The sequence below is a fragment of the Vitis riparia genome, chromosome 2 (genome assembly GCF_004353265.1).
Source record: "Vitis riparia cultivar Riparia Gloire de Montpellier isolate 1030 chromosome 2, EGFV_Vit.rip_1.0, whole genome shotgun sequence".
In the NCBI taxonomy this organism is placed as follows: Eukaryota; Viridiplantae; Streptophyta; class Magnoliopsida; order Vitales; family Vitaceae; genus Vitis; species Vitis riparia.
The window spans coordinates 5,912,857-5,928,883 of NC_048432.1; the positions used below are offsets into that span (position 1 = coordinate 5,912,857).

Sequence of the window (16,027 nt, forward strand, 5' to 3'; positions counted from 1 at the left end):
TATAGGACCTCAGGCGCTACCAACTCTCCTAAAAGCAATTGCTGTTAGGAAAGGTGCATACCCTAGCCTTATAGTGCATTCACCCAAGCGCCTACGGCGAACACAAGGAGAGTTGATGGACGCGGTCAACCCTCCGATCTGCCAACAATCTCCCTCCCAGTGACACCCCTGGGGTTCGAACCTGTGACCTCAGCTCTGATACCACTTGTAGGACCTCAGGCGCTACCAACTCTCCTAAAAGAAATTGCTGTTAAGAAAGGCGCATACCCTAACCTTATAGTGCATTCACCCAAGCGCCCACAGCAAACACAAGGGGAGTTGATGGACGCGGCCAACCCTCCGATCTGCCAACAATTACCATTCTCTGTTCCTTTGATGACTATAAAATTTCTGGATTTTGGTTGAATCAGTAGTTATTGAAATACCATAAAACGGGTATTGTGATTATTGAAGTTCTATTTTGTGTCATTTATCATTCCTTGGACTTCTCCAGTGTAGACTGAGCAATAAGATTGATAGGAATTTAACTAGTGTGACCTGATCTAGAAATTAGTCACTAACTATCATATGATATTGATTCTCTATGCTAAGAGAATGTGGCTACAAAGAATGAACAAGATTAATTTACCTACAATTAGCATCTAGTGTTTGTGTTTTTGCTGCTTGCAATCTCTTAAACAAGGCTTACATAGTAAGTTACTGGGACTATATACCCTCCCAATTTTTTAATCCACCATGGCTTGAAGGTTATGTTGTTGCTTGAAGGGGGTCTTTGCAGTGATGAGATATGTGAATCATAATATGTGAAGGAGGTCTTTGTAGTGATGAGATTTTTCTTGCTACATAGTGTGACTAGTGTCTAGTATCCGGTGTTAGTCAAGGCAATTCAATGGCACCATCATGATACTGATGGACATCAGTTTCCTTGGAATGACATCCATATTCATGACAAACAAAAAATGTTTTTTTTTCCTTATTTTGAGGATAATAATAGTGAAGGCAATATCTTAGAAATGACTTATACTTTATAATTGTGATACAAACATATTGAACTACTAACTTGTGTGTTCAAATGCAAAGTGGAGCACAATAGATGGATTTAACACTAGCCATATAAGAACTCTCCTTAGTTGAAAAACATAAGGGAAAAAAATACAAAGAAACCATCTAGATCAGAAGGAAGATACTAGCCAGACCAATGCCCTGTAGCATTGCTGCAACTACTCAAATTCTCATAGCTCTCAATTTCAAGAGTAACAATTGGTGAAAATAAAATTTTAAGATAAAAGAACATTTTGAAAATATCCTAAATATCCTTAGTATGCTTTCTCATAGCAAATAATTTTGCAGTCCAGAATTTGTGAAATGAGAGAATTACAGCAACACAGACCAAGAGCCAGCCCTTGAATTTGGGGGAAAATGATTAAGGTTTTGCATAATTCATTGTAATGATTCAGTCAAGAAAAAAATACCGCACACACAATTAAACTGTCAAATTGCCTTCATGAAATCCATAAACACCAAACATATTGATCAATAAACCATCTTGTTCTGTAATCATGAAGAAATAATAGTTAATCAACTTCCCATTAGCTTCAGCTATTAATGAGTTGCATACCAGCTAAAGAATGGAAAAAAACTTGATTGCTATGTGTTTTTGGTTGCAAATATCTATTGGCTTGTCTCAGTTTTTGTTTGGTAAAAAACTGATGCAGGATGCTTACTTTATTCATGTGTTGGAAAAAAATTTCTTTCTGAATTTTGGACCACTGCTCTAATTGAAGTAATTGCTATTGCCCCTCATGTTGTTTTATCTTTGTGTTGTCAATATTTGGTTTCTGCTGTTGTTGTAAGTGAATAATGATTAGAATCAAATAAATTTAAATTGAATTGTTGTAGTTGATGTTAATTCGAAGCCATTTTTACGTTTCAATCCTAATGAATTTTTTTAATCAAGTAATGTAAGTGACAAAAGTATGAGTAATTGCATAGTATAAAAGAGTTGTTTAGGTGATTAAAAGAAAAGAGTGGCTGCCATGTAGGCAATTGCATAAAAATATAGTTTTTTATGTTCTTTCCTTTCATTCCTTCCTACCGAGATCCACACAGAGGCATAGTTTAATCCCAACGCCCAAAACACATAATAGGTCACAATTTTTTTTTTATTTTTTTTAAGGAAAAGTATATCTTGAGAATGGAGCCAGTGGCTTTGAGCACTACTTTGATGATATATTTTCAGCAAATGGAGATTAATGCTTTCTAGAACTTTTTTTTGATAGGCAATGCTTTTTAGAACACAAATTATATTATTTGATGAACGGTTGTCTTCCACTATTGTACTTTGAGATGTCTTTTCCTAGGAAACACTTCATCCATCTCTTGCTCTTTCTAATGTGCAAAAATGCACGTACACATGTATGTGAGCATTCATGTAGACATGTGTTGGCATAAAAAAAAGTGAATAGGTTGGGTGTAAATGAATAAGGTATATGACTTATATGATGATTTTAATTTGGTACATTTGGTTTGTTTGTTTTGGATTTTTGATACATTTAAATTTTTCCAATTATAAGACTTTCTCTCTACATTTTATGGATATTTGTTTTGGATATTTATTACTCATACATTGTTATAACTATTTGATTATATTGTTATGTTTTTATTTCATAACTATTGTTTTTTTATAATAGATATTCTTATGGAGAATCCTTCACATCACTCAAATACTTCAAGTTCATCATCATCAAGTGAAGATGAAGATACAAAGTTAGAAGTGACAAGAGTTTTAAAAAAAAGATTGGTTGTGTTGTTGCTCAAATTATTAAGTGACTCATCCATTAATAAGGAACGAGTCTCTACTTCATCATTTACAGGTTCACTTTTCATTCAAGAGCTTTTAAATGGTTTATCTAGCACATGTTATGAACTAATGCAAATGGAAAAACATGGATTTATTTCTCTATGTCACATGTTTCGAGAAAAAGGATGGCTTGTTGACAGTAAACATTTGAATGTTGAAGAGAAAATGGCCATGTTTCTTATGACTATTAGTCATAATCTTCGGAATCGATTGATTAAGAATAGATTCCAACACTCAAGTCAAGCAATTCACAAATACTTCCATGAGGTTTTAGTGGTCATGGTGAATTTATCAAAAGAGATGATTACTCCTCCGTCATTCAATGATAGTTCAAATGGTATCTCCAATCGTCGGCTAAGACAAATTTTTAAGGCATATTATTTTTTATTTCTAATTATTCATATCATATTTGTATTATTCTCATATAAAAATAATTATTTATATTTTAAAGAATTATTACCATGTAGGATGATGTTGGTGCAATTGATGGAACTCTTATCCATGCATGTATTCCCACTAATCAACAAGTACCTTATCGAGGTCGTGGGAGAGGAGAATGTTTTCATATTGCTATGACAGTTTGTGATTTTGACATGATATTTAGGTTTGTTGTTGTTGGATGGGAAGGAACAGCTCATGATTCAAGAGTTTTGACAAAAACTATCCGTAACCCGCAACATAATTTTCCAATGCCCCCATCAGGTAAATATTTTATTTTCATTTTATTTAATATAATTTGTATTTATTCATTATAATAATCAACTCAATCCTTTCTTTTTTTTTTTTCCAGAAAAATATTATTTAGTAGATGCGGCGTACACACACTCGAGGTTTTATGGCATCATATCGTAATGTGCGCTATTGGTTGAGTGATTTTCATAGTGATGGTAAAGCTATAGGAAAAGAGGAGATATTCAACCAATGCCATGCAAGATTAAGAAATGTCATTGAACATGCTTTTGGTGTTATTAAGGCGGCGTGTTTCCCAATATTGAAGAGAATGGCACCTTATTCGTTTACTACTCAAACAAAAATTGTCATGACATGCTTCTCCATTCACAATTTTCTTTGACAAATCTCAGTTGCGGATAAATTATTTTCTGAATATGACAATGAAGTGGAATTGGAAAATGACAATGCAAATCAAAATCAAAACTCAACTACAAGTAGTTTTTTTGCAGCATCTGATCAAGAATTCATGCAACAGTTTCGAGACCAAATCACAAATGAACTCTTTCAAGTGTTTAGTTAACTTATCATTTTTAGCTTTTTACCATTGTAAAAAAAATGCAATGTTTAGATATTAGCATAAAATGTGATGTCTTCGGATATTTAAAAATATGTACTTGAATTGTTATGTTTTTTCTTTAATTTGATTTAGGTTTTATCAATCCATTATTTTTCATATTATTAAGTTTAAATATTTTATTTTAATTATACAAAAAATAAAAATATTAATTATTTTTGTTAGAATGATAATGATAAATTATTTATTATAACAATTTTATTATTTTGAACTTTTTAGAAATAAGTTAAATTATACTTTTTTAATACATTAAAATATTAAGATATCGATTTTTATATATAAATAAACAAACAACTTAATACTTAATAGAAATAAAATATTAAAAAAACAAACAACTTAATACTTAATACTATTAAGCATTATTTAGTATTAAGTTAAAAATAAGCTTTATTTTGAATTAAGCCAAAAAAACAAATGCCACCTAAGTGTATATGATGTATATAATGATGGCATTTCAACACTATAGCCCCTTGGAAGGCTCTAATGGAACCCTCCTCATAAGCACTTGAGAGCCCACTAAAATGCTTTAATTGGGTTCTCTCAAAAACCAAAAACTCATCATATAACACAATTAGGTATTTTACAAAGTCAAATTGCAATATAAAATGTAGAGTCTGTGAGTTGGTTTGAAATAAAATAGGAAATTACCAATCAATATAGGCAATTATACAAGAGAGGAAACAAAGAAAGAAATATTTCAGAGTCAAATCTCACACAACCATCCTTAACAAATACAAAACCAAAGAGAAAAAAATATGAGCACCAAAAAAAAAAAAAAAAAAAAAATTGGTTGTCAATTGGATCACCCCAAATGACTCAAAAATCAAAACCCACCACTAAGAAAACCCTCAAACGAAAATAAAAAAGTAATACCCTTGATGGGCTCTGAAACCGATTCAGAGCTCAAGGTGGAAGAATAAGAAGTCGAGGCATGTTTGAGAAGAAGCCAATCGACCAAAAAAAAAAAAAAAACATTGATTAATCAATAAGTTTAGATGAATTTTTAAATGTTCATTTGTAAGATAATAGTATTATTAGGTACATAAAAAACAATAAGACATGAGTGAATTATAAGTGTTAATTTTTAAAATATGATTAAAAAATTTGATAATCAAAATGTTTTTAATGTATTTTATTTTTTATTTTCTAATTAAGGGTGTGTTTGGGACGTTTTTAAAGATAGTTTGAAAAACAATTATTTTTTAAGAGAATTATAACAAGTAATTCTTATTTACTTTTTTTTTAAAACTTTTATTTGAAAACACCAAGAAAAAAATGATTTTCTTAATTTATTCTCCATAAAGACATTACACACTTATCTATAATATAGAAGTTTCTAAAATATTATTGGTATTTTTAGGTGTTAATTATCTTATAAAAATGAAATTGGAGACGTCTAAAATTAATTTCAAAGAGTAATTTTTTTTAAATATTTTTTAAAATTATTATTAAATTAATTGGTTAAAATGGATGAAATAATTCTCATATTTGTAAATTTAACATTTTTCATATTTTTCCTTCAAGATAAATCAATTTTTGATATAAATGCTTTTAACTATTTCAATGATTCATACGTAGATTTAAAAAAAGAAAAAAAATTATTTTTACAATAAAAGAATAAAAACATTTTTGTTAAACTGTAGAAAAAAAATAGAGGGTTAAATTTCAGAAATTGAGTTTTAGAATTTTTTTTTTTTTTTTTGGAAAGCTGATTTTTAGGCTGCCAAACGGGCCTCAGCTACCCCGCACCTTGCCGGCCTAAACCCCCATACAGCCAAGTGGTCGTAACATTGGGAGGAACGGCCTTCGTTGTGTTACACGTGTCCCTATAGTAAAAAAAGGGTGAAGTAAATGAGTCAAAAGAGGGGGATAAATGGTGGATACGTTTCTTGTTTGGCGAAACAAAGCCCTAAGCCACCTGCCAGAGACAAAAGGACGAAGAGGATAAGCGGGCTCACTCTCAGACTCATAAGAGGGTACTTTTCCTTTGCGTTCTCTATCAGTTTTTTTTTCCTTTGCTCTTCTGTTTGGTTGGAGAGAAATTGAAGGAAAAAGGTGAAGAAGAAAATTACAAGTTATGGTTTCTGCTTCTTATAGTTTTCTAGGATGTGGAATTCCATTACAAGTTATGGTTCTGCTTCTTATAGTTTTCTAGGATGTGGAATTCCACTTACTTTGACGTCTTTCCCCACATTTCTGAGCAAGAACACGGTGGCTATATCCCGTTTTGTTGCTAAGAAACTGCGAGAAAAGAAATTGATTTCAGACTTTGCTTTTCTTACCTTTCTTAGCAGTCAGGCGGTGCGTATTGTTCAGTTTGGTTGCTAAGAGACTATAGAAAAGAAGTCAAAAACACTCTACGAGATTTGGGGGTTGTAGTTTGGTAGAAGAATAAATTTCCAAACCATGGTTATGTGTGGTTGTTTCTCTTTGCATCCTAAATTGTCATTTCTGTATGTTGAGATGGTGCTTTATTGTCTGATGTTTATTTTTATCCTATTTTATTTTTCTTGTGTCTGTTTTTGTTTTCGGAAATGAGCGTCTCTGTTTTAGAATTGTTTGGTTTGAAATTTTAAGGTCAAAAGACTATAACTCATCTAGTTTTGTTAAGGTTGTAGAAGTTAGGCATAGAGGTTGCAGAATTTGGAAGTTAAGAAGAACAGATTAGAGAAAGAAGAAAATCAAGGTAATATCTAGGGTTTTAGGCAATTACTTCTAAGAGAAAATTTTGGGCAAAAGATCCTGTGGAGAAGATTGGAGGTTTTAAACATCTCTTCATTGCTTAAATCTTTCATCATATCTCTTAAAAACAGTAAACGACTAACCAGGTACTGTTGGTAGCAATAAAAGCTAAGGTGGTGTTTGTTTTTTTACTGAAATCTAAATAGAACTTAATTTAACTTAACTCTAATTACAGCTTAATATTATTAAGTATTAAATTGTTTGTTTTTTCATAATGAGGGTGGGGTGTGAGGTTTGGGGGTTAGAAGTATGAATTAGCTAACTTGTTAGATTAAGAAAAAAGCCACATATTTAATTTTTTCTATTCAATTAAAAATATTGGTAAAAAAGTTAAAAGTTCAAAAAAAAAAAAAAAGAAAAAAAAATTAAAAACAAACTGTTGGAATCTAAAAGTAAATTGCATTCAACATTAAGTTAAAAAAGACAAACACCACCTAAAACTTGGACCAACTAGATCAATTAAAAACTATCCCAAACATGGGTATACCTGACCAACCTTCAGGCAAGTCTGGAACTGGATATGAAAAATATACCCCCTGAAACAAAGACTTAAAGACTATTGAAACTAATGACAAGACTCAAAATGCTTTGAACTCCTCAAGTAAGTTATAGCTAATATTCATGCGAAATAACTGTTTTTGTTGTAGAATCGGTTTTCTTCCTCTTTGAGTGTTCCTCAAACCCCCATTATACTGCTCTACCCACATCAAGCTTCTGATATTGCCTTTTGATTTCTCAAACAATAGCCTCTTCTAGCAGGGTCATCTTTACTGTCTCTCTTGAATTTGCTTACTCAGGCATTCGATCTGAACTCGTGTCCCCACTTACTTTTTAGATGTGGCTACAGAAGCTAATGAATGTGGCTCTCTTGGTTGAGAATGATGAGATTGGTCTCTTGTGTAAGGTATCAAGAAAGCCTATAATTATTATTTTGAACTTTTTACTTTTTTTTTTGAGGATTATCAGTTTTGGGGAGAGGTGGCAATGTTGGATGTCAGCTTTTATTTCGTTGGTTAGGTTTTTGGAGTGGGTCAATGGTAGCGTAAGGTTTTTCAAGAGTTCAAGGAATCCAAAATCAAGGCGATTTTTTATTTATCCCCTTACTTATTCATCCTTCTTTGGGAGCCCTTTAATGGTATGATTGGCAGGGTGGAGAATTGGCATATGTTTGGATTGTTTTGAGGAGAACAAGTGTTTTGGCGGGAAATTCTATTTATCACTCGAATACGTTGATAACATGGTAGTTTCTTGTGCGCTGACCCAAAATCCTACTAGGAATGATATATATTTATCACTAATAATATGCTGATGACCTGCTAATTTTTACGGGGTTAACCAAAGTCAATTAAGAATTCTCAGATGCATTTTGCTTGGTTTTTAAAATAGTTTTAAGCTTCAAATTAATATGGATAAGAGTAGTATTGTTGTTTCTGGCTTGCTTACACCTACAATGGATAGTTCTTGAAGGATGTGATTGCATTCACTTAACACCCTTGCGATAAACAAGAATTACAATCAAGTATTGGCCCCAAATCCTTCTGGCATATATATTAATTTTGTGGTGATTGGTTGGAAGATTTTTCCCAAGATGGATTGGAGAAGTGGTTGGCATCAAACTAGAGTGAGATGTGATGATCATGGAAGGCTGCATTTGAGGCACAATTTGGTTTGTGTGTAAGGTTGGTAATGCCAGTTACACTCTCAAGTGTATTGAGCACTTTCATGTGAGTTATGACTTAGGTACTAAAACCTTCCTTGGATTTGTATGTAGTTTATTTTTGTAGAAGTTTCGACAAGGTCATGCAAGAGTGGGAATTTATGTCGCTTGTAAGGGGGAGCTCTATGTGGACATGAAAAAGGTGCTCTTTCATAGGGGAACAAGGTTGTATTTCCTACTTTTGTAGTTGTTGCAAATTGGACCTTGGAAAAGTAAAAGCCATCAAGAACTGGCCATTGCCAAACTTCATCTATAATGTTTGCATTATCTGTGGGTTGGTTTCATATAGCCAAGGTTTATATGAAAATTAAACTCTATCAGGAGTTCAACTAAAATGACTGAAAAGAACACTTTTGTGTTTAAACTCTGCAAAAAGGTTTAAATTAAAAGGATGATGAATAAGGGCTATTCTCAGGGGGGAATACCTGTAGCATTTTCTATAGAGAAGTTGAGCGAAGCAGAATGTTGGAGAAAATACATGCAAAAAGGCATAGAATTCCAAGCAGAAAAAAAGGGTATTTTCTTCTTATAACATTCCCTGTAATATTAGGAGTGTGTACTTTAACTGATCATCAATCGCTAAAGTGTTCGAATTCTCAAAAGAAGCTTAATCCACATCATGCCAGTTGAAGTGAGTAACTAAGAAAGTTGCAGATGCATTAGGTAGGCACTCTTTGTCGTTAGCTGTGGTGTGTGTGGCAAGTTTATGGGTTCTTTAATAACTTCATGGGAAAATCTTGGGAATCAATTAAAATACTCCTGCACATGCCACCCACAAGAAAATGGTAAAACTAAGGTAGTCAATTATTGCTTGGATAGGCTGTGAAGATGAAAAATGTGGAATTCTTGTGCACTGTAAATAGAATTACTTGCAACAATTTTGTATTACAGATTAACAAGAGGGGGAAGAGAAACATTTGAAGCAGCTTGTGGAATAAAGCCTCAAAATGTTCTTGTCTTGGTTCTACTAGAATACATCAACATCAAAGGACTGAGGATTTTGAAGAGGGGGACTTGGTGGTATTCCGTTTAAGGTGAGATAGATTTCCTAAGGGTTGTTAAAACAAGCTAAAGTTTAGGATTTCACATTTCTAGAGAAGTGGTTGTGCAAACCAGCAAGTGAAAGCAGTTGGATTGCTAAAGAAGATCTAGAGAAGCCGGCACAGAAACACATATGCTGAATATATGAAGTGTTTTCATAGGACTTGAGTTCTTCCCAGCTTGTGGATGATGATGCAGGAGCATCCAAGAGGCTTGAAGCAGGTTTGCCGGTTTGCTTGACCTAGATTACTAATTAGCTCAAAAATGGAAAATTTATTTGTTCAATTCAAAATAGTTAGAACCATGTTACTATATCATGGAGGTAGCAAACTTCCTATAAAAGAACTCAAATGTATTGCTCAACGATTTTTTGACACATTCTCCACATGATTGGCCAAGAAAGGAACCTGGCCACAGGAACATTCCAACTCAAAGTAACATCGAGCAGCCACTCGTCAAGCTTCCTATGATGTGGTGGTCATGTGGCCTTTTAAGTAGTGTGAAGGGCTAAGGTACAATTGTAAGAGTAATCATACTGTTGGGTGTCTGTAGCCCTAGTGTAATTACACTTTGAGAGTTAATTGTAATCAGTCCATTCATCTAATTTTAGTAATAAGATCAAGGAGTCATTCTGGGGTCTGCTAAACAGCCTCAAATGTATTAAATTATAGCTTCAATTTCTTTGCATCTTTGGCCACTCTTTTATTACATAATTGCTGGAAATTTACAATGTAAGTCGTGGATTGCACTTATTTCAACTGCTGGGCAGCAGATCTGATGCTTTGGCTGCCCTAAAACCATTTTCAAAAGCTTATCTCCACCCATCTATCCACCACCCCCAATCTGAAAAGCCCACTCTTAGCCTAAAGAAGGAAGGTACTAGGGGATCTAAGATTCAGTTAGCTTAACTTTAGCCTGTTAATCTTTGCCTTGTTAGCTTGGATGCCTCAGAAACAAATGTGGTTGCATCTTCCTGTTGCTGTTCATCTGTAAAATCTGTAGATTAGAATTGTTGCAATCTTTTGGGAACATTCCATTTAGCTGCAACTAATTTATGAGGTCAATTATTTGTGACAATTAATATTTGCTTGGAAACTTTATTTCTGAAGCTTTTATATAGTCCATGATGCCCATCCATTGACTATGCATTTTTTTCCCCTTTTGATTGCTAGAACAGGAATCCATGGCATCCCAATTAATCCGTGAATGGACTGGGATTCAGCAATTCCCCCCTGTTACACAGACCAAATTGATTGAACTGCTGGGAAAACTAAAGCAGGAGGTTTAGTTTTTTTCACCCAAATGATCCTGCTAAAGCCTCATGATATAGTGTTTCCATAATATTTTGCAATTTTATTTTATTCATCTACTCTTGCAGAATGTGAGCACATTGACAATCCTTGTAATGGGGAAAGGTGGTGTTGGAAAATCTTCAACTGTAAACTCAATCATAGGGGAAAGAGCAGTTGCTGTCAGTGCTTTTCAGGTATTTGTTGTTGTCAGTCTGTGTTCCAGGTTTATTATTTTATTATATTTCTTTCTATTTTCAGTTGTGAATCATGTTTGTAAGTATAGGATGCATAGTTCGTGCGCTTGCTGTGCTGGTTATTTATGTATGGACACTTTATTATTCCTATGCAGTCAGAAGGACCAAGGCCTGTTATGGTTTCACGGACCCGAGCAGGATTCACATTGAACATTATTGACACACCAGGGCTTGTAGAAGGGGGATATGTCAATGATCAGGCACTTGAGATCATAAAACGGTTTGTTCTATCTTTGTGTGGCATTAATTTTGTGAGGTCTCAGCCAAAGGATGTGAGTCCTTTTATGTCTTTGTCATTTTTAAGTATGTGATTGAATTCTTGCTGACTATTGAGGGACACGTCTTTTAACATCTCTTTCACAATATTGAGATTAAATCGATTTTTCGTTGGGCTGTCTGAACAGATTTCTTCTAAACAAGACCATAGATGTTCTACTCTATGTGGACCGATTAGATGCATATAGGGTAGATAACTTGGATAGGCAGGTTGTCAAAGCTATAACTGATAGTTTTGGCAAAGAAATATGGCGAAGAGGTGTGGTTGTCCTTACACATGCTCAACTCTCTCCACCAGATGGGTTAAATTATGAGGATTTCTTCTCCAAAAGATCAGAGGCTCTCATGAAAGTTGTTCGATCGGGAGCTCGGTTAAGGAAGCAGGATATCCAGGTATATTATTTCTCAACCTTTAGGAGGCTATTCCAGCAAGTCCCCTCCTCCCTATCACAATCTAGTGCCTTTGGCAGCCTTGAAGTTAAAGTGTCTTCTTGTTTCTATGTTATTTCAAGTCTACTCATAATTCTCTTCTATTATTTTCTCTTATTCTCCATGGGAAGATGGATAGTGTGGTGAGTATAGTTAGTGAACCTAATGAAAAACGGGGAATTTAGGGGTTATATTCAAGGCACATTTATTTAATTTATTTTTGATGATGTATAGAAATTCAATTTATGTAGTACTTCATTTTACTACTTTATCTGCTTGGAGGCACCCTTCAGATTTTCCTTTCTATTTTTCCTTAAAACAAGACAGGGAAAGTGTATTCCTTAGGTGTCACTTGGATATATTTCTTGTTTTTAGTTTTTTAAAACAGAAAATAATAGTAACTTCTATATTAAATGCAAGAACTCTCTAAGACTTACTTTAAAAAGATAATGACTTCTAAAAAGTGTTTTACAAAATTGAAGTATTAAAAAATTTTTACTACCTCAAATTTAAAAACTTTTAAAATTAATTTCTAAAGATATAATTTAAATCTATACAGTTTATAGAAGAGTTACTAAATATCATATAAAAGTTACTACTATTTAATATTTTTGAAAACAAAAATGGGAAATGTTTCCAAACGACTACTTAATAATTTAATTTTATTACCCTCAACTTTTTCATGCACGTGCGCGCACACACACACATATGTGTATATATATATATGTGTTTCTTGGAAAGTTTGTGGGGAAAAAAAGAAAGGAGAAAAACAAGCAAAGAAAAAAGTGAGGAAAAGATATAAAAACTTTCTTTTGTTTGGTTGTCCACGGAAAAGTTGAGGAAAGAAATTTAAATTGTTAAGAAATGCACTTTCCTCAACTTTTTGGAAGGAAAATAGGGTGGAAAAATTTTATTAATTTTGTCTTTCTTTTCCTTACTTTTTTTTTTCTTTATTATTCAAAAGAATATAATTTTCCTTAATATTTTTTTTTCTTTTCTTTTGTATGTTTGGTTCTAAAAATTTTGAAGAAAAATACAAGCCAAAAAAAAAAAAAAAAAAAGAGAAAAAAGAAAAAAGAAAATGTGAAGGAAAAAAATAAAAAATAGATTAAAAGTTAATAAATTATTTTTACATGGTTCTTTAAATTCTTTTAATTTATTTTTCCTCTTCTATATAAAACTTAAATAATTGCATGAGTTTATAAATAGTTTTATTATATTGATTATTATTTTGGCAAATTTTTTATTTTTTATTTTTTCCCATAGTAATCCAAATATAAGAAAATTATTTTCTTTAACATTTTTTCTTTCTTTCCTTAGTACTTTCTTGGAAACAAACATAGCCTTGGTATTTTCCAAGAACAAACATTGAATTAGGAAAGGAGTTAGTGTTCCATTTGTAAGTTTTCATCATTTGTCCTTGAAGTTGTTTCATTAAAATTTGAACAAATAATATTCAGGTCTAAAAAGATTATCATTTGAGATCTTATTATATTCCTTTTAGTCATTATTCCACTGCATGGATTAAATGGGTGCAACCCTCATAACTATGAATAGGGAGAAATTTTTGGGATAAAGTTTGGTTTAAAGGAAGCATTCCATATCTAGTAGGTTATATCAGTTACTTGCACTGCTCCTCTTACTAGTAAAGAGTTTATTATTGCCATATGATGTTAGTAATATAATTGTGATTTTCATTTTATGGACTCTAGTGTAAATACAGGGGTATATTGTGTTAGCTACTATTGCTGCTTGTATCTACTTGTACTGTTGTCCAATATTCATTGTCCTTTTCTCATTTGTCCTGCTATTGCTACTTATTCGGTATTAGTTTATTCTTGTTAATGTTTTCAAATTTGTAAATTGATTACTTGACCAGTTGTGTGAATATTGTTCTCTCTAATTTTTATGTCCATGTTGTCATTCTTTAGGATTCTGGCATTCCTGTTGTTCTGGTCGAGAATAGTGGGAGATGTCATAAGAATGAAAGTGATGAAAAGGTTTGTATTTTAGCCTCACAACATTTATAGTTGTTTCATTTTCTTTTCCCGTGATTCTTTATTTGCATTGCTTTTTCTATTTTTACCACTTCATTTGCATTGGCTTTTCTATTGGTACTATTGGGAGGAATGGTTGTGACTTGAGTTGCAGATTCTGCCAAATGGAACTGCTTGGATCCCCAATTTAGTCAAAACAATCACAGATGCTGTGTCAAATGGAAGCAAGGGTATTTTGGTTGACAAGAAGTTGATTGAAGGGCCGAACCCAAACGAGAGAGGAAAGTTACTCATTCCTTTTATTTTAGCCTTCCAAGTAAGCTTCTAAACTTGGCAGATTTGTGCAGGAATTGTGTAGGAATTAGTTGTCAATTTACTTGACTTTTTTTGCATTTACTTTACGACAGTACTTCTTTATCGTGAAACGAATTCAACGGGCAATCAAAAGTGATATGGCAAAGGAGAGAAAAGCTCCATGGGAGTCGCGGGAGGCCAACCGTTATGAACCTTGATCGTGGTAAAACCTTTTGGAATGTGTTTTTGTTCCTTTTTGGTACTAGTTGTAATACAAGTTATCTCGGGAGCTTGATTTTATGTTTTGAGAGGTGGTTTTTGTGCACTCCTGCCCTACTCATGTATTTTCATCTGGATAGTTGAGATTTTCTTCAAGTTTCATTTCTCATCAACTGCTTTTACATAAACCTTCCAACCCAATATGGTTATCCCATTTCACATTTCTAATGGTTTCTGGCTTGGGCACAAAAGGGTGTAGATTGGGTTTGGTATGAGCTCCTTATGGGCCCAATGGCTTTGCATTCTTAAGGGGCTGGAGGATTGAACCATTGACTTTGGCTGAGTGGAAGGGCTGGTGTACCACCAGGCTAGGTACAAGTTCATAACTCCATGGTTAGTTAAATTTATTGTGTTTATTTACTAATAATGTATTCGAAAATAATATAAATAAAATAACCTAATATCTTTTAAAATTATAAAATAATTTGATATTTAATATATAAATAAAATTAAAAAGTGTAATCTTCTTTTCATTTTCATTATATATCTTCATATTTATATTTATTTATTATTTAATTTGAAAATATCAAACATGAAAAATAAAAATGATTGAATTTATGCTTCTTTATGCATATTTTAAAATTTTTTGTAATTATTTTTAATTTTAATGAAATATAAACTATATATTTATGATATCATTGGTTCGATTACGGTATGATAGTAGGTCTGATAATGATAGTAGGTCTGATAATGAAGCGTGAATCAATAACCTTATTAGTTTTGGCTTGCTTTTTAAAACATTGGATTTTTCTATGAACATGTCTAGCTCATGGAGCTAGTTTTGGACTTTTCTATGAACATGTCTAGCCCATGGAGCTAGTTTTGGACGTAACAAGAAGTGGGTTGTAGACATTCATCTTTGTGATGTATTTCTATTATATCTTAAAAAATTATTTGAATTTAGGGAGTACCCTAATTGAGTTGATACATGTAATGATTGAAATGGACCATTCGAGAGTTGGACAATCTTCGAATGGCCTGAATGGCTTGAATCCATGGTAGGGTGGGTCATCCAGATCGTATGAATTAATCAACCCTTGTTTGACCAAAATCTTTAGGCTTTCCAACTCATTGACCCAAACTCCTTCCCTCAAAGGCCCTAAAATGTGTAAAGAGTATTTATACCATATATGTGCTTCGTAATTTTAAACTTTGTTTGGTGGGAACTTGAACCTGGGACCTATGGTTAATAAATAAGTTAAGATCATCTGAGCTACATAACCATTTTGATAATATATTAAGATGTAGACCCCTTTTGTAAACCAAGTGCTATTAATTTTTTTATTGCTTTTATTAATAACATTAGAGGGATATCTCTTTATCACTTGGAGGAGTTGGCAGCACCTTGGACGAGTGGGGGATTGGCTTCCACGAAGCTTCATGCATGAGATGCGTAGCCTTGGACGTGACCACCTCATCATGGTAGTGGTTGAAGTTTCAGAGGAGGACGACTGGAGTAGTAGAGCGGGTAGCGACTTGCGGGAGAAGGAAGAAATAGGGAGGGGTGAAAAGCTTAAAAGGGGAAAAAAAAACAGAGTTG

The 16,027-nt window shown here is 33.0% G+C and overlaps 1 protein-coding gene across 4 annotated transcripts; it reads left to right on the forward strand.

Moving 5' to 3' along the window:
- Positions 1 to 6,040: 6,040 nt before the first annotated feature.
- On the forward strand, positions 6,041 to 14,600 carry LOC117904199 (translocase of chloroplast 34, chloroplastic-like). Of its 4 annotated transcripts, none has more exons than XM_034816722.1 (8): positions 6,041 to 6,142; positions 10,844 to 10,948; positions 11,045 to 11,152; positions 11,308 to 11,432; positions 11,617 to 11,881; positions 13,849 to 13,917; positions 14,069 to 14,230; positions 14,322 to 14,600. In XM_034816722.1, the coding sequence occupies exons 2-8, from the start codon at positions 10,850 to 10,852 to the stop codon at positions 14,424 to 14,426; spliced, it is 933 nt and encodes a 310-aa protein (XP_034672613.1). In that variant the 5' UTR covers positions 6,041 to 6,142; positions 10,844 to 10,849; the 3' UTR covers positions 14,427 to 14,600. The 4 variants fall into 4 exon arrangements, with proteins under 4 accessions (XP_034672613.1, XP_034672619.1, XP_034672600.1 ...); XM_034816728.1 differs by having other exon boundaries at positions 6,136 to 6,221; XM_034816709.1 differs by lacking the exon at positions 6,041 to 6,142 and adding an exon at positions 7,729 to 7,812.
- The last annotated feature ends 1,427 nt before the right edge of the window (positions 14,601 to 16,027 follow it).